Raw genomic sequence first — 25,892 nt, forward strand, 5'->3', positions numbered from 1 at the left:
TTTTCCTCCTGTTGTTGTAATCCTTCATTTGCTATATAAGAAATAGTCGACTTCAAGCATTGCCTTTGGTCACTTTATCAGTACAAAAAAGACAGAAGAGCTCTAAGTAAGGGCTGGTAGGCAGCAACGATAGATGCAGATAAGGTGATAACCAGTATTTTCAGCAGAAAAATGAGAGTGAAGCAAAGACCAAGCAACAGCAGCAAAGCAGAACATCACTGAGGGGAAGCCTAAAGCAAAGAGAATAAAATTTCAAAGCAGCAAGGTCTAAAGAACCAAATTTATGGCCATATAAAAGCTAGCTTGATTTCCACCTTACCCATTGCAGACGTCATTCCCAATTGTAGCATAGATAACTATGGCTGGATTGTCCAACAGTTGGTTTCTGGCCAAGCTGAAAGGTAAATCAGCAGCATATTAGTGGGCAATACATCCTCAGAGCCTGAATCACATGCTGCATGAGTTCATGTTTGGAAGTAGTTTGTTCAGATTTTGCCAATGCTCAGATGACTGTAGTTCTAGGTTGTTTTTTTTTTTTTTTTTTTTCTTTTCTGTAATTTCATATTTTAATCAAGGTTCTCACATTAATTTTTTTCCTCGTTCCTTTCGCCCCTTATGGATTTTTCTCTTTCACTGCCCCTCTTGCTGGCTTTGTATCTCTGTACTATTCAGAAGCCAAATCAAGCAGTTTCATTTCAGGGCAAAGACATAAATCAAGCTGTGAAGTTTTTAATTAGAGATGGGACAAAACTGTATGTGTGGCTGACAACTGCATTTATGGATGGGATTGAGCACAATATCAAATTAGGATGTGGCTTGAAGTTCAGCAAGACAGAAGAATGATTCATTAATGTTTGCTTTTTTTTTTTTTTTTTTTTTCTCTGCAGGGGAGAACTGTAGATCTTTCAGGAGTGAACTGCATCAGTGTAGAGAAGGCTAACCCTAAGCCTGACCCTAACCCTAAACCAAACCCAACCGTTCCATAGCCAAATTCATCTGAAAAGGAATGATTCTTCCTCTCCATGTCTGGTAGCTACTCAGTTCTATCCTATCCAGTTCTATCCTCAGTTCTATACTCCAGGCATGCCCACGTCCATCACATTGCTACTAATCAGGAGCAATGTGGTCAGTGAGATCCATAGGATAGATATAAGGCAAAGCTCAACCTTTTCCCGAAATCCATGGAAATGCTCCACTGGCTTAAGATTAAGGCCTTGGAGTTGGTGACATCCACATTTTAAGAGTTTTTCCTCTCTTAATGAATGCTGGTACTATAGAGGAAACAGGCAGCACTTCGGAGCACAGTGGCCTGGTATAGTTGTGCTTCTTGAGGTACTTGTGGATAATGCATTCACTGCAGGGCCCTGCTGCTTCTGTTTGAGGGTGTAGGATCCCACACACACTTCTGTACCTGCAGTCAGCATTCAGAATCCCATCAAACACTCACCTTTTTATTAAACCAAGGAGATTTCGTGAAGAACCACCTGATCACATGCACCGGGAATAAGAGGAACAGTAAAAAAAAAATCATTACAGGGACAAACAAAGGGAAAAGCAAACCCCAATTCACTGCACATTTCTAAGAATGTAGGAGTGTTAAAAATAAAATGGGAGCAGCAAGTGCCTCTGTAACCTTCTTGTGCGCCAACATTAGGAAGTAAAGCTGCATCCAGTACCTGCTGACTCTCACCTGAGTTCACACATCAGACCGTAGAAAGTCAGATACTTACAAGTGTTGGGTTGTTTGGATCTGGCTTTTAATCTAGATCTGGCAGCTTCTTCCCATCTGTTGAACATAGTAGTCTCTTGTAAACCAGCCAACCTGACTTGTCAACAGTTGATCTACTTTTAACTTTTCCTATAAACTGCAAGAGGAACTGTTCTCACTCTCCTAAGTGTCTCACAGCTATGGCACATTGGGAGTGATTCAGGTCCTAAACATAGGCACCAAGAGCCATTTTTGACATCCCAGGGTATCCAGGACGCCTGCAGCAGGATTGGCAGATACAACACAGGATGCCTGTGAGATTGTGCACTTCTGGAGGGGCAGCTGGCGGTGGGAAATATTCTGCAAAGACTCTCTGCTTTGCTACAGCACTAGGCACCAATGTTGGGGTGTTTGCATCGCTGCTGCCACCAGTGGCAGACTTATGAAAAATAGTATTAGGCCAGCTGCAATGCTCCATAAAAGCTCTGCATTTCATTAGCAATTCACCCAAATGGTTGGGTGCAATGTTTTCCTCCTCTGGGAAAAGAACTAGCTAAACCTAAGCATCTGTAAAGGTATGCTGCATTTCATTTATGCCTTGAATAAGAAAAGCATTTCCCAATCAAGAGAGCTTTTATGCATAGAACTTTCAAGCAGGCCTTGCTAGAAATTGTACGCATCCCAGCTGTCCGCAGCACGCAAGTCAAACTCCGTCACCTGCAGAACAAGAGTGGCAGCAAAAAAGCAGCCAGGAGAAGCATGGTGCTTTGTTCAGGATTGGACCGGGACTGTGACAGCAAGCAGCTCACCCACAGCATGATTCAGGAACATGAACTTCAGAAGAGAAGGCCCTATGCATTGTACTGGCTTTTATTTTGTCGCATTTTCACTTTCTCTCCTCTTTTCTCCCTCTTCCTGTATCACACTCCACTCAGCTCCTCCCTGCTCTCTCCTTTTTTCTGCATACTGCCTTGAAGCTTGCTTTGAGGAGCAAATCCGGTCCTCCCGTGGTTTGCGGGGGGGAAAGTTGTGGGCAGAACATCATTAAATCTCCGCTGGACTGGTGTTGTGAAAAGATCTAAGAGATAAACCCCTAAGGTAGCAATAATACACTTTGCATTTGAATAGAAGTGCCTTTGTTACTATCGCCAACTGCATATATCACAAAATCCTTTATGTTTTAAATAATCCAGTTCTTCCAGGCTAAAAATGAATGTCTCTCTCTGCTCTCTCTCTCTTGAGGGTTGCTAGTCCAAGCAAAATCCACTTCTCCTGTTGAGAAGCCCTTTTCAGCAGAATAAGAGCTCACACAATCCTTAGAAAACACAGCTTGGAACAGAAAAACCACGAGCTGTCTGTTTTTTTTCTGCTTAATATCCTTTCAGCAAGAATTCAGCATCTCTCTGTTAAGCCGCTCTGCCGCATGACTCCCTGAACTGAGTGCTAGTGCAAATAAATTAATTGGGATCTCTGGAAATTAAAGATGTATTTGCAAAAGCTAAGAGGCTCTTCTTGGGTAGGTGTTACCTCCATGAGTGTAGATAGTGAAAAGCAGCTCAGCACGCTTATAGACCAAGTCAAAAGACTGAGAAAATGAAGGGCTTTCATAGAGAGCATTTTCTTATGAGAAAACTGAGTTATTAAGGAAGTTTTTATGATCTAGGTTGCAATTTCTGAAGAAAACATTCAATAGAGAAGAAAGAGATCAGGCAGAATGAGTGTTTGAACTTCTGTTACCCCTGCATTGCAGAATGCCTGCCGTCTCCTCCTGGACCTCTCCTCGCCTCCCCTTAGTTGCTTTCCAAACATTTTCAGACTGGTGGCACTTTTGGTGAGGTGTCAGGGTTGGTTTTACTTCCACAACCCCAAGTTTCACAAGCCCTGAAATTCTTCTAAGGCGTGCTTTGCTTGGTTTGCTTTCTCAAGCCCTTGTATGGCTGACAATGTGCAGTGTGGACCTGCACAGGTAGAGTCTGGGTCCAGATAGCACTGAAAGTGCTGCATGGCTAAGAAAGGCTTCTGCTTTCTCATCTTTTGCTCCCTTATGCTGTGAAAGCAATTAGAAATGCAGTCGTGTAAAAGAAAAATAGTTCCTGATTTTCCCCAAGTGAACTGTGAGCACAGTAGAATTTCTAAGACAGCCAAAATCTAAAAACTCCACAAAACCATGATTCTTTCTAAACTGGTTTCAAAGCCACCATGAGGTACCTGGTTCTTGATTGCTCAGAGAGCCATGGCATGTGTTAATGTGGCTGATTTTTTCTCATCAAAGGCAAAAATCCCAAAGAGACAGATCAGACTATGAGTAGCAAAGTAATACACAATATAACCATGATCTTTAACAGAGTACAATGTCCAAGTATCTCATGGAAAACATGGATGAGAATCACAGAACTGTGCTGTAATTATTTAGAAATTCTTTAGAAATGAGGGTGTTCACTTTCTCCATGTTTACTTAGTGATACTTTGGAATATTTGAGCAAATCATTGTACAGAACAGGATGCTTCTATCAAAGGGGTTTCTACATGCGCTGGGACACATTTGAGCTCCACGTCTGAGCTTCCAGACCCAATTCTCACATCTTAGGATCAACCCTAGTCAGTCAAAACCCAGCAATAACCTATGGACTGCAAGCACGTGCGAAGATGCCAGAAGTCGAGACACCAAAATCATACTGAAAAGGATGAATGAAGAAATTAAAATGTTGATGGAGAACATTGATTAGGAGTGAGAGCAGATTGCTGTGCATCCACAGTCGGCCCACACCTCCAGAATTTCTTTCTTTCTTTGCATCTCTCTGGGTCAGCACTGGTTATGGAGAAGGAGAAGTTCCCCCAGATGGCGCTCAGTCAGGCCGGTGGTCAGTTTTATCTTCACTGATACCAGCAGTGCCAATTTAAATCCTCACATTCTGTGGAACTATTATGCTGAACAAGGCAAGAAGAGCAAACCTTTTACAATATTGTGTTCACTGTGATGATTAAGAGAAGATACCAAGGGATGATCCCCTGAGATTTTTCTATCGCTTTGGTAATTTTCCTCCTTTTTAAATTCCCTTCTCAATTTTCTTCACATCCTTTTGCCTTGTCACAGGCTCCTCTCCTTTTGTATCATGCAGGAGTCTGCAGTGTAAGTATGAGAGAGAGAAGTATAAAAAGGAATGGTGCATACAATGAGATCTCTCTTTTTTAATTTTTATTTTTTTTTTAAGTTTGTGAGGTAATTGGGAAGATAGAAAAAAGGAAGGCACATCTATTAACTTAAACAGAGGAAAACAAGGTGATACGTTATCAGACACTGAGGTTAACTGAAGTTAATAAATGAGAATGGTTGGCCTCCTCTAATTTGGCCTTTTTTTATTCCCTCGCCAATGAAGTTATCTGAGGGACAGTGACCATGAATGCCACCAACTACAAATGCCAGGTGAGTAGGTCAGGAGTACCTGTAGGCAACCATGACACCAAAATCACTGCCAAAAAGACCTAAAGTCTCTGAAACATCCCACATGCATCAAATGGTAGGAAAGCATACAGAGGCATTGCCAGTGACAAAGGTGCTGGCATCCAAGGGGAACTTCTCCAAGGGAAAAGCCCATCTGAATTTTGAAGGGAAGCCTTGTCTCATGCTGCCTGTTGAGGAACTTATTCCACCCAATGAGACAACTGGCTGTTGGGGCTGGGGGCATTTAGCAAGTTTCTAGGTAGCATTAGGGACAGTGATGCTCCTCATGTATGGCCATCAGGACTCAGGTCAGTGAGAGGAAATATCCCTTAAACTAAATTATCCACCCCAGGAGAACAATTTTTCCCTCATTTCTGCAGCCAGATTTCTGAAGCATTAAAACTAATTGAACACAATGCAAACAGAATGCGATAATAACAGAATAATCAAGTATCTTTTAAACGTACTGCTGGGAACATCATTTAGCCCAATGCAAAATAGAAAACATAATAAAGCTTAATTTCAAAGGCAGATTGCTGTGTCCCTTCAAGAAAGCACAAACATAATATAATTTGATCATAACAGACGTAATCAAACTCCATTTTGAAGCAATTCATAGTTTCCTTTCACCCTCACTGTTCTGTTTTGAGGCCTATTTAAGGTTTTCGCTCTTAGGTACTGACCTTTTTTAAAGATCCCACCACAAACAATGGTATAACTAATGAAAAACCCACTTGTACCAGAAGTGTCCTTTAGTTTGAACCATTCTTCCCTCTTTCTGGTGTTCATACCTTAGAGGATTCAAAGCCAGAACTGTAATCCCTTTTAATCTCTACTAAGGTGTTTTAACATCAAGCTGTTCCCTTGAAGGAGTCGACAGCTCCTCCCAAATCAGAATCACCTGTAAACTTAAATAATGTGCATTTGAGCACTGCATCCAGATTAAAACACTAAAATGGAGCCCTGAGAAATCTCACTAGAGCCTTGCCACCAGCCTGATGTAACTTCACTACGACCCTTTGAGCCTGATCTGTTCACCCACTTGTTCACCCACTGCATTATGCTTAGCCTACTCTTCACTGGACATTTTGTCTGGAAAGATATTGTGAGAAGCATTTTCAAAAAGCTTAACTGAAATCCAAAAGATTACATCTACTGGCTTCCCTTGGTCAAATAGATGGGTAACCTTGTCATGAAAGGAGATTCACTTCATTAAACAGGACTTTCCCATCATGAACCCATGTTGGCTGTGACCAACGATGTCAACGAGGTGTTTTTCAGTAACTCTCAGAATAATAATTGCTACAATTCTAGCAGGCACTGAAGTGAAACGGACAGGCCTGTAATTATCAGGACCTCCTTTTCTTGTCCCTTTTGAAAATTGGGATGTTTATCAGCTTCCAGTCAACTGAGACTTTTCCAGGTTCCCAAGACTATTGAAAAATACTTGAGAGAGGTCTCACAGTGACATCAGCCAGCTCTTTGAGCATGCTGAGATGAATCCAGGACCCATCCAGATGCAGCAACAAGTCTAAAATAATTTCAGGGTTGGATGCAAGTTTATAGTTACCACAGTCATGATCCCACCATCAGTGTGGAAGATGAAGAATTATACATCTGTGCTTTGCCTGCATCCCTATTTGCGAGGTGACCATCCTCATCAAGTAACAGAATAATGTTATCTTTGCTCCTTTTTTTCTCTGTTACCATGTTTTAACAAGTCCTTTTTGTTGTCCCTCACATTACTGGCCAGCCTCAACTCTAATTGAGTTTTGACTGCATTTGCTTTCCCCTGCAATAGCAAGCAGCATCTTTGTAGTACTGCCACATTGCCTGACCTTGCTTCCAGTGTCCATACACTTTCTTTCTCTACCTAAGCTGCAGTCAACACTTCACCCTTGAGACACTGTTTACAAGCAACAAAACTAGGAGGATATTTTGACTCCTTCAGGTCCTTAGAAGCAAAATAACAACAAATTTCTCCATGTAACAATGCTTACAGAATAATGATTTACTCAAAACATATTTCAAGCAGGGATATAGGAAAAAATCATTGCTGCCTACAGAATTTAACTGCTACATTAGGTAAGAACAGCCTAGGAGCTACAGTACCATGCAGGTGTTGAAGTAGATGAGTTTAATTCCCAGCTCTGCAATAGTCTGAGATGGCTTGTAAATCACTGCATGTCTTTGCATATGAAATAGCATTAATACTCTTCTCATTGTCCTTTACTATTAAAGCATGCAACTTGACCTCAAAGTACTGTTAATAGTATAAAAATGGTCATTTAATACACAGTTTAGTAGGCTTTATTTACATCCTTAAAGGGCACTCTGAAACTACACGTTCCTTAAACTTCTAATGGAAATAGACAGCTGGGTAGAAGATACATCTCTAATACTGGAAGCTTTACTAACAGCCCCACGAGTTAAAAAAAAAAACAACAAAGCTGTCAAATGAGTGTAACTCAACTGGACACACAAAGAAAAAATATCAGCAAAGTGGTTCATAAAAGTGCAGATAGAAGTGATCAAGGATAGATGCTGAGTTAAATAAGTGCTGGTCTCTATTTTTCCACAAAACAAGTAGGTGATTAGGAAGGGTTTTCTCTTAGTTTCCGAAAGATGCTTATGAAAGTCACCTCAAGCACCATACTAATAGGATTTCTTTTTAAAGGTTAAAAAATCTTAACGTACCATTCTGGGAAATGTTCTGTAGGTCTCGGTGATTGCAGCGATTTCTCCTGCGTAAACGTAGATACAGAGAGTCTGTCCAGCCTCTGAAATAAATTAAGAATATGTGAGCTGCTAGGCTCGTATGATGTGAATGAAAACATCAAATGCTATAAAAAGAAGTATGTTCTTGACCCTCAACAACTCCGTTCACCAGCAGAAAATATAAGTCAATTCTCTTTTTTGCGGTCATAAAATTCTATCATTCTGAAGAACGTGGCCTAAAATGGAAGACTGAATATTCTCTGGGAAGCTATAAATGGATGGTGAGTTTATTTGGAATGTTCATTTTGGATTCTTTTATCCTGATCATTCAGACAAGGTCCTTAAGAACCTATTTGTTATACGTTATTTATCAAACCAATCCTGTTGATTGCTCACTAATTGGCTTTTCAATAGTCAGCTGTGGAACAGTGAAAAAAAAGGAAAAAAAATTGGCAGGGCATTCATTCCCAGTGACATAAATCTTAGGTGGATTGATCTGAAAACCACTTCTGCCTTGATTTTGATCAGTTTTCTCCTGCACTGTTGAGAAAAATGAAAATGCAATGAAAAGGATAACAAAGCCAGCAGAAGCTGATGAGAATGTCATGCTCTGAGTCACAGTTACCTGGTCATTGTTACTGGGGATGTTGATCTTGTATTTGAACTTAGATACTGAAGCTTTCAGGTAATTGCAATATCATGGCTCAAGAACAGTCAATTGAGGTGAATGCAGAAGAACATAAAACAACAGTAAGTGTTGAAATCAGCAATAAAAAGTAACTACCTACATAGACACACTTGATAACACCAACCATTAACCATGCAATTGGCTGCACAAGGAATGCAGGAGATCTCTGCCTTTCAGCATAGCAGTGGGGGGATGAGGGGAAGCAAACAAAACTGCTTGGCTATAGCAGACACTCCTCAGCTCATCAGTGATGTACATCCTCACTGATTGGGGGTGGGAAGGTTGGGCCTAGGCCATATTTGTTTGTGACTCTATTTCTGCAGGCCTAGAAAGAATAGAAGCCTTTCTGCAAGCAGTGCTCTCCCAAAGCACATTGCCTGCTGGTCCCTTCTGAGACTTAGATTTCTTTTCTCCATCTATCCCAGCAGTCTTCCCCATTCAAAAGAAGAAATTCAACAAAGCAAATGAAGTCATATAATTTTCCAAACTATTCTTTTGCTACTTTCCACTAGATGGAGGAAAAAAAAAAAATAGCACACGGAAAAAAGACTGCCCCACCTGCAGAAAAAGAAATACCATCAAAATAACCACAGGTTATCACTTATTCTACTGTTTCAAGAACAAAAACAAAACAGGAGAAAAGGGTGCAAAAAGAAAGGAAAACGCTGATCTTTGTTATTCTTATCTATTTTTTTTCTTCTCACTGCTTTGGAAGATTCAAAAAAGCAAGATTTCATTTTGTAACGTCTTCCTTTTATTTTTTTCCTCCCAAGCTATAATTTGATCAGCTCTAAAAGCACACAGAATTTCAGGAAGACTGGGCTAGATGACTGAGAAGTGTACATTTACTTAAGGTTTTTAACACGTTGCCAGATCAGAGGGTGACCTTGATTTTAGAAACCCATCTGTCCAGCATTTTTTGTCTTTTCTTCCAAGCACTGCTTTTTCATTGCTTTCGAGGCTCACTATGGCTTCTCCTCCCTGTCCATTAGCTTACCCAATGGTGGAGTTTAGGAACCCAGTGATCTCTGAGAACTGGGGCCAGTCAAGCTCATCGGTGAAAGCCATGGGGAGATTAGCAAACGATTTCTGAAAAAGAAATTTTTAAATCAACTTAATTTCACCTTTACAGACAAAAAAACCCAGCAATTACAATGATGGTTATAGTGGTAATTATTTAAGAAGCTGCCTCTTGCACAATGGACATACCAAGAGGTAGAGAAGGGAGAAGCAGAACCAGGGGCATTCAGAAATATCTGAGTTGCATCTACCAACTCTTTGATTCTAGAGGATTCCAAAGCTCTTCTTGAGTTGCATCACATGTTGCAGATGGACACAACCAAGATAACAGCTGTTTGCTGCCTTTCCAAAGGTGAGTACACCTGGACAAAGGAAGAGATGGCAGTGCTTTGTCCACAGTCTCTCTGGCAGATGGATGGGAAGGCAAGGATGATGCTGAACTTACTCCAAGCTCCCTTGCAATCTCCAGCAGCACGAGCTGTGAGTATCCAGTCCCTAAAAACCTCTACAATGCAAATGCTGGTCTTTGTCCTCAGCTTATTTATTTTTAAAATGTCTGCCTCTGTGTGGTCACACACTCAAAATGAAGTACCCTGTTTGTCTACCTTTCGATTTGTGACAGTGCAAAAAGTGATGAAAGAGAAAAATGGCCTCCAGAAACTATGCTACTGCAGAAGGACGAGAATATGGAGTAAATTTGCAGCTTATCCCAGACTGGGCTGGGCTCACAAAGACAAATGTATAAATTCAATGTGCTCAAACTGAAAAAACTGTTGACAAAAATAGCAATAACCAAAGAAGGTCGAAACATAAAATAAGAGAACTTACAGGCTGGTTTTACCTATGTAATTTATTAGCTTCATTTTCTTTTAAATCAGTTGTAGGGGTTTCCTTAAACCATCACAGCTATCAACAGCAAGCAGGCAGAAATTCATTCTCCAACAGGGTCAGAGTTAACTGAAAGCTATTCTCGGTGTCTCAAGAAGTCCTTATTCCCACAAAATCATCATTTAAGTGAATAGGAGCTTTACTTGAGTATATGATTATGGGCTTTATATGTAAGAGGCTGGGAGGAAAAGAGGAGGAGAGGCAAGAAAGGGGGGCAAGGGGGAATGAAATCCTGAAGCTGAGCTCAGTGCAGCCTAATGCATGGCAGATGCCAGCATAAAGCATGTAACAGCCTATCTGACCTACTTATGGAGGCTCTGCATTAGTTACCAAGGTGAAAATGGGTCTGGCTTAACAGCTTTCAGTGGCTTTTCTCTGATATATATATATATATATATATATATATATATACACATACACACACACACGTGTGTTCTTGCCTGTAGCTGCATATATGCATGCGTGCATATTTTAAAGACTGGAAGGAACTTCTGAACCTCTCACCCTAAAAAGTGATAGCTTTATTTGCAAGCAGACACTTGATCAAGGGGCTAAGCTCAACTCAGTCATTTGCTGCACTTATCTCCCTTAGATTGGCTGTGAAGACAACAGAAATATTGAAAGAAGTAACTTAACATAGGACAAGCTAGAGATATGATTTTGTATCAAACACATCATACACCGTATAGAGTCCAAATGTATTTTTCTATAACCAAGACATTTTTCTGTATTTTTCTGTCTACCATTTTTTCATACTATCACTTCAGAATTATGTTTTCATTGGACAGAGCCCATAATAATTTTTAAATGTTTTTCCCCTGCAATCTTAGCTTAAATATGAATTAGCCAGAATCTAATTAAGTTGCAAATTGCTCTGGAAAGGAACATTTGAGCCCAGAATTAATAGCTGCATTTGAAAACTGTAGATAGGTTTGGCATTGACATCGCTCCAGCAAAGTATTTAAGTCAGACTCTTGAAGATATTTCAGGACTGAAAGGTGGAGATGAGCAGTTAATTTCAGATGAATGCTAGACCTTGAACTTGCAGAGCTGTAATTTGGAAAGCACAGCCTAACAGACTGCCTTTTGCTTAGCCTCAGATGCAAATGTGGCCCACAGTAGAGTTGGATCTACATTGACTTTTAGCTTAAAACTGTGTTTAAAGCCCTGTTTAAATACCATTCTCTCAGCCTATTCTGGCTGAGAAACCATGCTTCAGCCTATGTGCCAGATTTTAGCAGAGAATGATTAGAAAGTTATTCCATGCTAGCTTCAAATGCTGTATTATAGTCTCAAATGCCCTAGATGGGTCTTGATTCAAAGGAACCTTTGTACCTCTTAGATGTGTCCCAGCTTGAAGCATACCTGCCCAAACCCTCCTCTTCCTCTTGCACTGCAAAGCCAAGGCTGATGCTAAAGACACACCGAGCCATGCTGGACAAAATCAGATTAAATGGAAGAATGCTCAGTGTTTCTAAGGCAAGATATTTTCAAAATCAGACCACAAAAGGGCACCAGAAACTTAATGATAACAGAGCTATTTAGATGCAGAAGTTGTGAAAGCGCTGAAGTACCCCTTTATCTGAAGGAAAATCAGGTATTTGTTTTTATAGTCATTTTAGCAGTGTTAAGTTCCTCTTGACAGCATTACATACCTGAGACAATGTTCTTATTATGAAAATAAGCTTAGAGCTCCTGAGGAGGAAACATCCCATCTTTTCATAAATCATGAGTGGCATGCAAAGTTACAAGGGCTATAAATGTGAAATTAGAAACATTATCACCTTATTTCTGCAAAATACAGCATGGAATTATAATGCTAGCTGGGACAAACTTGGCTGCAACTCACCAGATTTACAGAGAAGCTAGAACATGTTTTGAATAAGATTTTCACAGATCAAATTGCTGTTATTTCTATTGGGGCTGAAAAAAAAAAAAAAAAAAAAAAAAGAAGTGAGAGGGTAAATGTTCCTGAACTCAAATGTAAAGAAATGTTGCTTTTTATATTTTCATTGGAAATATACAGCAGTAACTTGTTATTCAAACGAGATATGCAAAGATATTGCGTTTGTGGGCAAATAGATATTTACTGAATTACAGATGGATGGATGAGGGATTTATTTTTGTCTTTATTTAGCATGAAATAGAGATTCAAGAGCTTTTAAATTCATCTTCCTAGAGAGGATAACTCCAGCTCCTTTATAAATACACTGCTTTTATCTCCAGATAAAATGTTTTCTGAAATGAGATTTAAAAGTGAGCTCCTATCCCAGACATACAACAGAAAAATGCTGCATTTAGTAGCTATTTGGAAGTCGATTACAAGCAGATGGACAGAGCAGCAGGAGTGCAATATCCATGGCTAGACACACCAGTGTTTTGAACATTAAAATTCCACGAAAAAACATCCACCTCAGACAAAACCAACAGTATTTCTTCTGCTTTGTTAAACCTCATAAAAAGCAGGCCTGCTGCATTACACTTGATTTTTAGTGTCAGAATTTCAATGTCAAAGGAATGAACGTTCAGCTCAGTTCTTGCTGAAGAAAGGAGAAAGGGCTGGCAGACCTAAGACCGGTTGACAAGAAGGAAGCCAAAATAATCCTTTGTACAGTTGAATAACTCCTTTCCTGTAATTCTTCCACTTGGGGTGCTTAGGGATTAGAAATAATGTGCTTATCTGAGCAGAAGCTTTCAATGGACACCTTCCACAATGAATTTAGTGGGAGGAACATCCACAAAACATGACTATAACTTCTCAGCTAGAAGGAGAAATACAAAGCCCAATATATAACATCTTCTCATACAGCTGCTACCCAGCAGCAGTCTTTGAGAAGATAGAGCAAGGATCTGAATTCCAAATTGTTCAGCCCAAACCAGGTGCTCATCTTCTGGCCACCCTCTGCTGATCATCCAATGATCCAAATGATGTTCCGAGCCCACCTCAGTGTAGAAATTTCTCTTTAATATTCTCATTCTTTCCTCACTCAACTTGGCTGCTCCTTTGCATGGTAGCATAATCAGACAAAGCACCAGTGCTGCCGAGCCTCTTAACCGAATTCTCAGCACCTCTCCTCTAAAATTATTTCCCCACATAATTAGCTCTAAAGGAGGAATTAACAGCTGCTGCTGATGTGGTGCTGATTAACAAGAGGGCCCACAGAGTTGTTAAAGTGTAAATTTTACTTTACCCTTGCATATGCGTATGTGAACACATGTAAGGATAAATACAAAATACATTAAATATATAAAGCATATAAAATAAATATGTAAAATACAGAAAATTGGTAAGGTAATAAAAAACTGAATTTTGTGAATTTGAGTTAAGAGGCACATAACATTTTCCTTGGAAAGTAGTAAAACTCTTGGGGGGGAAAAGCCCTACTTGGAATTCTATGTAGAAGACTGAATCACCATTGAAATGGAAATTAAAGCTTTGAACTCCCTCTACTATTGACTACAAAAGAAACCATTTTATCAACTAATTTTCCAACATGTCCTATCAAAGAAATTTTGTCAGAATCTGAGTGAAATGCCTTAAGATTGGCAGCAGGTAGACAAAGTCAATGCGCTGTCCCCTCCTTGCAGAGCCCAGATGTCAGGTTCTTCTTGCTGTGGTCCCAAAATTATGGATGGTTCTGTGAGAGCAGGATTTAGACCCTCTGCACCCTCTCTAGTCACAGAACCAGCCCTAGGTGTGCTCAGAAATTCTTCACAAGGAAGAGAGCATAAAGAAAGTGCCTGCTGGCCATGAAAGGCATATTGTGACCAGCCCCAGAGCACACTGCTATTTTTTGGCTTTTACAGGAATGGAGAAACATGGCCTACTGTTTTAACCTTTTCATTTTTGCATTTGAAAGAGGGAGAGAGAGACGAGGAAAGGAAGATGAGAGGAAGGGAGGGATATTTCTTGGTCAGGTATCTCTCTGCAAAGTTCTCAGGTAGCATGCAACTACACATGCTTTTATTCTTCTCTCCCTTTGCAGAAACATCCAGAACTTTTAAAAGCTCAAAACGACTGTTTTTCACTTTGTAATTAGACCTACATAGGAAGGACATTTACCAACAGGATGTAACACTATTTCTCAAGAAACACATTGCACTTTCTTGACTCCGAAGCAAGACAAGTTGCTGCTACAGGCTTTCTACATACAGACAAAGATGCAGAAGGGCAAGAAAGAGGAATAGGCAGCATCAAAGAGGGATAAGCAGCATCAACTTCTGAATTAGCTCCAAGTGTTTTTTTACTAGTAATTTCATTCACAGGTGACACTTTCCTTAGTTAGGGGTAGCTGCTAATTAAACATTTTAGCACTGCTAGTGTTTAAAGACTTGTTAGTTCACAGCACTGAACTCTATCTCTGCATCAATATATCTGTTGTAATTTTGTCGTAAAACAAACGTTCAGTAGAAATGCTTGAATACAGTTGTATTTAGCTTCTCCAGTTCCAGCAATCCCTTGATTCCTTTTATTTCCTAAACCGCGGGTGAATGGAATGACTATGAAAGGCCAGAGTGAGTATGTCTTCGTCCTTGTTCTCCCAGTGCAGGGCTCATGCTCTGACTTAGAATAATGGAATCATTTATGTTGGAAAAGACCCATGAGATCACCAGGTCCAACCATCTCAAAACACAGCCAATTCCACCACTAAGCCACGTCCCTAAGCACCACATCCACATGTCTCATAAACACCTCCAGGGATGGGGATTTCACCACCTCTCTGGACAGCCCATTCCAGTGCCTGACCACTCCCTTCCATGAATAAATTCTTCCTGATCTGCAGCCTAAGTCTCCCCTGATACAACTTGAGGCAATGAGTGACTCTATGGGAGAAGAACCATTTCTCCCTTTCCAACCAGCCCTTGCTCTTTCCAGCACATCATGGAGCTGGAGTTCAGTTCTGAGAACATTGATTCTCTGCTTTACATAGAGAGGACCACGCAAGTTGTTCCACAGGCACCAGACAGTAACAACAGGCAACCTGAACATCATCTGCACTCCAGCACCAGGCCTTGATATTTCTGCCTCAGCATGCCATCTAGCTAGCAGAGAAACACTTTCTAAACCCTCATGTCAGTAACAATAAAATGCTGACGTAGTCTAAAACTGTTCTTGCCTGCATAGCTCTGCCACCAGCGTTACTGCCAGAATCATCATCACCATCAGTGTTATTACCATCTTTATTAGACAAGATAATCTCAATTACCATTAGTGCTAATTTATTATGCTCATCATCAACTTTGTCATCAGTGTCATTCATCTAATAATTGCTCATAAACGTTTAACAAAGAAAAACAACAGCTAATTGGCAACATTTAAATCAGCTCAGCTCTGGGAGCAGACGAGGGAAAAATGCATGGAACTCTCAGACCAACGGATCTACAAAAGCACAATAACTGCAGAAGTTTTAGGACAAAGGTGGTTCTCCAGAAATTTTTCATATTGCACAGAGGTCAGTGGAGGAGTAGTGGGAGATCTGCAGGGATGGAGGAGATGTGCAGAGGACGTGACACAGGCCAGGGAGCTGCATCAGCTTGTGGAAGCACACAGCAACGAAGGACAGGAGCATGCCTGCAAATTTATCCCCCCCATTCTATTTACTGCTTGCTTAGATGATCTTTTCTCCTGTTGTCTCATTCAAATTAGTGACCTGCAAGAGCTGAATCTCGGTGTAATTCAGAGCTATGTGAATTATATTTCTGTTAAAAAAAAAAATAGAAGTGCTGCCTAAAGTGTGCTAGTGATGCTCTGCACTCATTACATAAACTGTTCCCTTTAGGACAAGTCCACTGCAAACCCCTGGTGATCCTTACATGCCTGCGGATGTATTTGTGCAACAAGCTACAGAATCTGTGCACTGGAGCCCCCTGTCCTATTACACATATGCCACAGATGAGGGAAAACAATCCAGGACACATTACAAAAGCAGGGGGAAAGCAAGCAGTGATTTTGGCAGGCCAGGTGCAGTTTCTCACCGCGGACATCTGCGTGACAGTCATCCACTCAGGTGGGATGTGGAAATGCGCGCCAGCCGAGTCTCCCAGCAGCACCACCCCCTGAGAGTCCGCACCTAATTAACACACTTGGTTAATGGCATGAAATGCTCCCAACACGTAAAGCCCTCCTAATAGAGTAAGAAGGCAGAGCATGGAGAGCAAGGCTTGCAGAGCAACATCTACATGATTGCAAAAAAGGAAAAAGAACATGCACCATCTTGCCTTGCTCGTGAGGATAGGGGAGAACTGTCATCCCCCTACATTGACAAAGATCAGAAAAAAACACTAAAATACAAAATGAACACAAAATAGACATTGTTCCTTGTACTGGCTTTAAAGCCTCACCTTTGCAGAATTTTTCCTCGTAGGGAATTCCATCTTTTGGATCCAAGCCCTGTTGAAGGAGGGAAAGGGCAGATGAACGTCTCTATCCAGTGCTCGAAAAATGGTAACACAAAATGGAAGCTTAGAATTTAGGTCTTGAATGTTTGCCTGTCGGAAGCACCGCATGGTAATAATGACACCTTCCACTAAATCATTCTAATAAGTTTACGTACATTTCAATTAATTATAATAGCTATAATTTAAATAATCATAAGCATCAATAAACAAACTCTCATAACTGCTTCCTCTGTGTTCCCTTGTTCTTTAATAGATGCAATTTTATTTGAGGAAGTAAAGAAATGGAGTAATCCAAACCAGTTAATAAACCAGAATAGTAACACCCCAACATTTATGGACTATTTCAAAAGGAGGAGAAAAAAAAAGAAAAAGCAATCAGGAGGGAATTCTAAGATGTAACTTCATTTACTTACCCAAATGCCATTGCAGTTAGAGTCGCTTTTCGCATCCCAGTTATCAGGACTGAAACAGAATTAGAAAGGGTTACACAATGTTACAGAAAATAAGGGAAAGAAGGGGAGGAAATCAGAAGCTTTGTGCTATTTTCCACGAAGAATGTAAAATAATTAGAATTTCCTTCCTGCGCGGAAGGGCACCTCACTCAAAGGCAATGAGAAACGCGGTGCCCTCTCACAGATTGCCTAAAAACAAATATGGAGCTTGTCCTTTACAGAGCCACAATTGTTACAAGCAACTAAATTATCTGAAATAATTAAAAGCTTTACCGTCTGCCAGGGTACACGGTGGTGTTTTTGTCATCACAGTCTCTGCCGCGCCAGTGATAGCCTCTCAGCGTCTGCAAGGCAGGAGGAACACGCAGATAGAACACTCGTTACTCTGGTGCTTTTCATTTAAAATATCTAAAATGAGAATCTAACACCAAGTGCAGGAACAAAGCCCAGTAAATGAGTTGCATTTCGGGGCGGCTTTTACTGAGCTTTAATAAATGACACCTTGCACACTTTGGTGAGGAAATAAGCTGGGCATTTTTTTTTTTTCTTAACGTGTTGGTACTTTACCTCTTCTAAATTCAGTAAACAGACCACTTAGCAGCAGAGCAATTTGCTTCTGCTGGGAGCACAGCTCCACGTATACGTCTGCCCAGCTGGCATAAATGAATGACTGTGATTTCATCCAGAAGCAAACAAGTCTTTTACAACAAACTTTTTTTCTACTTCCCTTCTATACCATTCTCACATGAATTAATAAGGCTCTGCAGAAAGCGTGACGAAACCCACTGACGTTCTCAGTATTAAGGGATTATTGTACTGAAGGAAAGGTTTTGCTTACTGGGAAAGTACTAAATTTATCTCCATCAAAATCTTCAAAAGGCAGTTTACTTCCTAGGACACTATGAAAAACAAAAACAACAAATGCAGCGTTAACATAAGAAAGGAAACCTATTCAGAAGGAGAAGTGTAGCGTTCAGAACAGAAAACAGCTGGCATGCTGTTTGCAGATCCGTGCTCAATTTTAGTTCTCTGCTTGTATTTCAAAGTGACTCTGCCCACAGGAGCAAATTCTGACATCCTTCAATATCTGCTGACTGAGGGACTAGCTTGAGGCTGCAATAGCAAACCCTCAGCCTCCAGCACAAACTGGGGCACCACATCAGTGGTAGAACTATCACTTTTGGAAGTGAACACCACACTCAGCGTGGCACATCTTATAAATCTGCCAGATAGGAAATAGTGGCAGCAATATTCTACCTGCAGAAGGGCTGCAGAAGGGAGCCTTAGCTGGTGGAAACCTTCTTCCTCTCTCAGAAACAAATGGCATATACTCATTCTCATGAGCATCCCAGAAGACTTTACACCACATCTTCTGTTACATTTAGCCTAGAGACTTGCAGTTTCCATACCAAGTTGTAGATACACAAACACATGCTTATTCTATTGGGTAAAAGTCAGCTTCTGAAGAAATGACCTGTCTAATATCCTCAGCCTTTCAAGGCTCTGCCTCAAAGTTAGCAATGACGTTAAGCTGTTCTTCCTGTCCATTAACCACCCAGTTTTCTTAAATACTTAGCGAGTTTCCTACACTTGCAAGCACTGCTTCATTCCTATTCTTCACATATCCCTAGTTTGCCTGAAGCCTGGCAGAATATGGGTTTTGGCACTGAGCAACACAATGGAGATATCTCTGGGACTCCAGAAATCTCAGGAAAAAGCCAGCACCTCCTGAGGTGCCATACCACTGTGTAGCAGAGAGCTCCGTTCTGTGACAGAGCACGTTTGTCCTCTTGGACCTGCTGAACGCACACAGATATTTTAAGTACTGCAAAAAGCACAGGCATCCCTCCGAGCAATCTCACCCACCTGAAAACTCTATGCAGCTTCCACGCGCACTGCCTGGGCAGTGGTTTTAGGAAGGAAAGAAACAGCAGTGAAGTACAGGGAGGTTTGTTAAAAGGTGAGGATTATTTTTCTCCTTTGAAAGAAACAGATGTACCACACTCTGTTTCTGGTGAAGGGCTGAAAACTTTATACATACTATTTAATCCTCTCACACAGGTCAGCCAGAAGAGGAAACGCACATACATTTGGGAACCCCACGGTCCTTTTCTGGAGGGCAAGAAAATAAAAAAAGATGAATACATTAGTTCATAGAGACACTGTGTCAGTCAAGCCCAGAGCTAAACCATGTATTTTCTGCCCACCAGCATCTGAAAACACCAACAACTCCATTAAAGATGCCACATGCCAGAGGATTTGAGGATTTAGACCTGACGCAGCAGTCAACTTGGGGATTACAACTGAACATTTTCTAAACTAAGTACATTTACTTTCAGAGAGCTGTAAAATTGAAAGGAAGGAAGAAGCTCTCATCAAACTGCCTCTCGTCATGCACCAAAGTTATTTTTTTTTCACTCTTTGTAAGATCACCTATTCTCATCTTGAATAAACACGACAGTATCTTGTACTTAGCACAGAACTAGTGAAAGCAATGCGCATTGCAGGCTAAAAAGCTGACTTCCGCACACTTGGTGGGGAGCTTTGGATAAGCCAAAAGTCAAGAGCCAAAGAGAGCAGAAATAGGGGGGATCCAGCACGTGCATAGAATGCCTTTGATTTTTAATGAGATTTTTTTTAACCTAGGATCTTATAAGTAGTTTTGATCTGGCTAGCCCAGCAACTGCAGGATGAACTCTTCCAGCATTAGTAGACTACAGGCCAACCCAGTGGAGGTCCCAGGTAACCAGGAAGATTCAGAAAGTAAAAGAACCCTTCTTACTTAATGCTCAGGTTAGAAAACACTGGTGCACTGCAGCTGAAACCCACAAATGCACTGTGAGTGTGGTTTAACAATAAGTTCAGGCAGTCTTTAAACACCAGGAGTATTCAGGTGGCCAATAAATATGGAGGGCTAGTTGATGCACAGTCTAATTAATTGTATTCACTAAGGCCATATTCAGCCATATAAATCTGAAACAGCTGAGCAGATGGACATACTCATTACTTCATGCAAAGGAGAGTAATTATTTATATTGCTATAGCTCCTCTGTCCTTGGACCAACTCCCTCATGTTACACGCTTTACTTACATAGAAGAAAAGATAGCCTCTCACTAATGAGATTACAGCCCCCAACCTAACATAAAACAGAAGGTAAGTACTGTGTACACCTTGGGAGAGGACAAGAAATAGCTATTAATCACCACAAGGGGCAGCAACCATAGATTGCAAAGCTCTGAGTGATGGAGAACTCCCAGAATGAGGGGAAATGGTTTTAAGTTGAGGGAGGGAAGATTTAGGTTGGATGTTAGGAGGAAGTTCTTTACTATGAGAGTGGTGAGGTGCTGGAACAGCTGCCCCGAGAAGCTGTAGATGCCCCATCCCTGGAGGTGTTCAAGGCCAGGTTGGATGGGGCCCTGGGCAGCCTGGTTGCATATTAAGTGGGGAAGCCGATGGCCCTGCATGTGGCAGGGGGTTGGAGATTCATGATCCTTGAGGTCCCTTCCAACCCTGGCCATTCTATGATTCTGCAACTCCTAGAGGTTACTGAAGGGCAGCGAGGCAGGGTTTCATCAGTTTGTTGGGCACTGCCCCACAGCTCTTGTGAAGGCAGGCATTTGCTTTGGGCTTGAGCATTGCAAGGAGCAATGGAGATGAGCTACATGGTAGTAAGAGCAGAGGTCATCCTCAGCAGAAAGTCACAGCTAGGATTTCAACACGGAGGGAAGGGAGTACTGAAGAGATGAGGAAGCCCCCAGTGTAAAGACAGTAGGTAATGCTTGCACCACCAGCAGGAGCAGAAGATGGAAAAAAAAGTTGTGCTGTGCTTGTAGAAGCTTCGCAGCGCTGGAAGTAGGGCAGTGACAATGCACTCTCTGATGGACACCACAGAGAAATCAAAGAAACAAAAGGAGAAAAATTAGGGAGCCAAGAAACAAGAAACCTGCAAAAAAAAAAAAAAAACGAAAAACAAAAAAACCAAAAAAACACACAAAAAAATCCCCAGCTAACTCTCCCCAGTTCTGTCAGACTCATATGGCAGAGCTGGCATTGCACTGGGGACCAAAAGCTTTGCAAACCTCTGTACAGCTTCCTGGAAAGGATTAAAAAAAAAAAAATTACAACATTTTCCCCACCTCCTCCATGTGGGACTAATCTCAATGCTGCCTGCAAAAGCACTGGAGGCTCTGAAAACTTTCCATTGTGCTAAGATTTGTGCTGTCTTCATCTAAGCTGTTGGCTTCTTACTTCAGCCTAAATCACAGCATGCAAAGCCTTTGAAGTTAAGGCACCCGGAGTCCAAACTGTGCCAGAAAGACAAAATTTTCCAAGAAATAAGTTAATAAAGCAGGTCTTCTTTTATTCTGCTTTCAGACTTCATTTAAAGTTTGTCATTTGCTGCAAGTAGAATAAAACCTTTCCTGCAGTTTTCTCAGCTCGTTGTGAAAAGTGCTGCCCACTGGAGCTTCACGAGCTTCAAAAGAAGGCAGCCCTGCAGCCCCAGCACACTGCTCAGCTCTGGTTGGAATTGCAGGCATCTTCCCAGCAGAGCCATGCCATGATTGCAGCAGTTGGTGGGCAGGAGACTGGTTCGTGCCCTGCTCTGCCTTGCAGCCCTCTGTCTCCTTTCTGTGGCTTTCTGCTTCTCCTGCTGCAGGGATGTGAGTTAAAGGCAACATGTAGTGGCTACTAGATAGCACACATACAGCTTACTCTCATTAAATACTAAAGGCACAACTCTCTTCTGCTGAAGTAATTTTTTCCTCTGCTGTTACTCAAAGATGCCTCGCCATTCATAAGAAAAGTTAGTGCTAGAAATGTTCATAACAACCAATAATATTTAATTCATGGCTTGTTAGCATTCCATAATGACATTCCAGTAATTATTTTAATTGGTTTTATGAAAACAAAGAAAAAGCCCCTGACGTTTGTTGGTGCTTGGTTTAAATGAGTTGCTCACAGATGGCTTACTACATTTAGTGAATGGAGAAGCTTACTCAATATTTTGGGTTTAGTATTTTTCACCACATTTCCACATCTGGAAGATACCTTCTCTTTTTCCCAAACCCACAGCAACCCTAAGAAATGCTCAGTAAATACAATCCCCTGTCAGCCAGGCAGACCTTCCAATCTCCTTAGCACCAGCTTTAATCACCTCTGTCTTATATTCAGTCATGCACAGCAGCTGAGCCAAGATGGGGGCAGTTAACATGCAAGAACCTCTCCAGAAGGCTGGGGAGTTCTTTCTCCAAACACACCACAAAGCAAAGGCACCCAAAATGGTGGCTACGAGGAAAAAAAGATAACTTGCTGTCTCCCTCCAACATAGGTCAAAACTTTAAAGAGGTCCTGTTATACCCCTAGAAGTGTTGCTATTATTAGTTTTCTGCCTCTAATATGTTTTTCTTAAAGTATCATTACAAGACACACGCTAGATATAACTGCCAAAGTGCAACCACTGAGGTGATACTTGTTTTAATTTGATATGGCCTCGTGCAGGCTTAGAAATCCACTGACTGGAGAAAGCCAGGTATAACAGGGTCTTGCTGCTCTTAGCCAGGGTAGTTCCTAATTGCCCTTTTCATTGATGAACAGGCAATTTAGGGCTGAAAGAAGCCAAGGGCATAGTGATAGAGGATGAGGAGGTACAGGGGCATTGTGTAGCAGATTTGAATTCATGGTAGAGCACTGGTACATTGGAAAGAGACCCCACTGCACCAAGGACTGTTGCCAACCATGCCAATCTACTTTGGAGACCTCAAAAGGACACGCTATGTTCTGTGGAGGTCAGTCATGGCTTGCCACACAAGGGACACAGCTTGATGTGCAAACAGGAGGAAAAGAAATAAAAGGATCAGACTCTTCATTTCAGTTTGTAAAGCCCATGCAAGGGAGGTAAAGAGCTCTGCATCCTAAGAGGCAGCAGTTGCTCATCAATCCCTCTCCATCCCACACCTGCTCCAGAGCTCAGTCTAACAGAGAGGACCTCCTTCACTCAGAGAGTCTTTCTGCAAGCATTAGACTGTGGGCTTGCACCCTGGGAAGGGAATTGGGTATTGCATGTAATTTGAGAGGAAATCTCAGGCTATCAGGAAAACAGCACTGAATAGGGAGGAAAATGAATAAGATCCTGCTGGTTGCTGTTCTGTAGGAGCTGAGACCCATCTCTCCAGCGCATTGTTTATTTCCCTGGCTTCACAATTTGGCAATTGCCCAAAGGCTAATTAGGCACCTTCATTTTCACTTTTGAGAGTAGCATCACAGTGAGGGTTCAGGAAGAAGCAATATCAATGATTTCTTCACAAACAGCAAAAACATTTGCTCTGAATTAAATGCCTGAAGACAACTGGAAGCAAACTCCATGGCTGAGCTCATAAGTGAAGCCAGCAGAATAAAAGCTACCCTTCCCTTCTCTGCAACTGAGTAGAGATCCACTGTAAACCTGAAAACTGGTGGAGGTGGAAGATTTCCAACCCCAGCTTTCAAGTTAAGAGGGACATAAAGGGAAAAAAAACCAAGCAGAATTTGCATTTAGGCTTTTGCTTGAATTTCAGATAACCCCTAAAGGCACTCTCTGTGCTCTGAGACAGCAACTTTGTTCATGAGGCTTCCTCCTACACGTCTACAAGGGCAAAGCAGGGATGGCTAGGGATATGGAGGATGCATGAAATGAGGAGGAGCTGAGGCCCAGCAATGATAAATAACTCAAGAAGTCTGAAGGAAGAACATATCTAGGAGGAAAGGCACAGGGAAAGGATGAGTGGGGAAATCCCTGCCTTGTAAAAAATCTAAACAAAGTATCTATACTATTGTACTTTTTACAGCAGGTAAAGCAGGTATTCCAGTGCGGATCTGCACTATGATGTCAGCTGCTCCATGAATGTCTTGGTTAGATATCAACAATTATCCCTACTCAACAAGTCTGCATTTTCCATTAGGTTTTGTCTGTTCTCCCTCTACTTTACATTTCGTTTCTGTTATTTCTCTGTTCTTCTTTCTAGTCTCACTTGAGGAGCATGGTAGGAGTGATTCAGCCATCCAACTCTATGATGATCAAGATGGCTCACAACTGGGCAAAGTGAGTGAGGACTCACTCCCAGTAAGCAAATACATTGTAAAACACCACAACACCACCAATATCTTACCAGGTCCTTGGAATTCTTCAAAATCCTTTTTGCTTTCCGTATTGCAGCACTCAACCCCACCTAGGAGAGTAAGAACAAAACACACACAAAAAACCAAACAGATCAGCATCATAGTAAATTACAAATTTTTCTTTCCCATTTTAAACTTTTTTTTTTAATATCAGTCATAGCACAAAAATGATGTGTGGGTCTACAAACTCATCATCAGCTACTTTTTATTGGATGAACAATCAATTATCTGATCACCCCATATGAAGCTCCAGTGGCGAGAGTTCATTTATTTTGCCCTAGGGCATCATTTATTTCCTGAGAGAAAGTCCAGATCAGTTTAAGAGCTGAGATTCATATCCTGAATGCAGCACGTGAGCTGCAGAGCACTGACTGCTCCACGAGCTCTGCAGAAAAACAAACCATTCATTAGATGGTCAGGGAATAGATTTGCAATGCCAGTCTGACATACTGTGCTAGGCATGAAGGCAACATTTGACGTTGTACATCTGGGGGCTATACTTGCCAGCAGGGGAATAGTTGGCATGTGGGAACACGCAAAGGAGAGAATAATAACTCAAAAGGTAAGTCTTCTATTTGGATTCTAGGAAGGCTAGCTCTTTATTCTGGAAATAATTGACCTCAAGCAAGGCTGAAAATATTGCTCATTTGCCCTCTTTCAGAAGAAATAACTGCTTCTGTTCCATGGGCTTTCATGACTGCTTAAATATAAGCACACTGGGGAAGCCTGAGGTCCACACTCATAATATATGTATCTATTATATATTATACATATTATTTTTATATAGAATTATATGTATTTAAATCTACTTTTGAAAATGTTTCACATGGAAAGAGAAATCCCACTGGTGTGTAACAAGTACGTTAGTACCTTGCTTCTGATCAACATGGTTAGTAAGAACAAATTGTTCTGACAATGCTCAGCCTGAAGTACTAACGTGTTTGGAAAAGGCAGAAAATACCTCTTAAGTCACAGCACCTTCCTGAACAGTGTATATACCAGCTTGGGATATTAAAGCAGCATATACTTGCATTTCAAGGAATTGTTATCAACATTTTTTACTGGGGATAAAATTTAGCATCTCGTCGTAATTGATTGAGGCAGTCAAAGCAAATTAATTGAGAGATTCAAGGCTCAAAAATTTGTAGTTAATATAAAGAGATAAGGAAGAATAAGAACAAGAAACAAGCAACAGAGGTGTCTACGTGTTTACATATATAGATACTTTGCATATATTATGTATTTGTGTTGATAATCTCATAAAAATCTGGATATGTTGCAAACAATAAATGAGAGATGCTAGGAAGGAACCAAGATAACGTTTCCTGTTCTCTTCCCACTGGGCAAGTTCTAAACCAAACATGCACCTTGCATCTGCATACTGTGTATGTTTCCAAGTGCTATTATTTCTCCAATATAAT

The 25,892-nt window shown here is 41.1% G+C and overlaps 1 protein-coding gene across 1 annotated transcript in view; it reads right to left on the reverse strand.

The window, feature by feature from the left end:
- Positions 1 to 25,892, reverse strand: part of AOAH (acyloxyacyl hydrolase) — a 66,522-nt gene that overhangs the window by 20,630 nt on the left and 20,000 nt on the right. Inside the window, exons 6-16 of the mRNA XM_042817411.1 lie at positions 24,462 to 24,521; positions 19,357 to 19,427; positions 18,154 to 18,214; positions 17,589 to 17,659; positions 17,277 to 17,325; positions 16,807 to 16,855; positions 16,441 to 16,535; positions 9,554 to 9,645; positions 7,848 to 7,930; positions 1,448 to 1,484; positions 320 to 394 (exon numbers count right to left, since the gene is read on the reverse strand). Of these exons, the coding sequence (XP_042673345.1) occupies positions 320 to 394; positions 1,448 to 1,484; positions 7,848 to 7,930; positions 9,554 to 9,645; positions 16,441 to 16,535; positions 16,807 to 16,855; positions 17,277 to 17,325; positions 17,589 to 17,659; positions 18,154 to 18,214; positions 19,357 to 19,427; positions 24,462 to 24,521 (743 nt within the window). The remainder of the gene's footprint in view (positions 1 to 319; positions 395 to 1,447; positions 1,485 to 7,847; positions 7,931 to 9,553; positions 9,646 to 16,440; positions 16,536 to 16,806; positions 16,856 to 17,276; positions 17,326 to 17,588; positions 17,660 to 18,153; positions 18,215 to 19,356; positions 19,428 to 24,461; positions 24,522 to 25,892) is intronic.

Source organism: Centrocercus urophasianus, unplaced genomic scaffold (genome assembly GCF_019232065.1).
Source record: "Centrocercus urophasianus isolate 14NV4802_14NV808 unplaced genomic scaffold, USGS_Curo_1.0 seq_16, whole genome shotgun sequence".
Classification (NCBI taxonomy): Eukaryota; Metazoa; Chordata; class Aves; order Galliformes; family Phasianidae; genus Centrocercus; species Centrocercus urophasianus.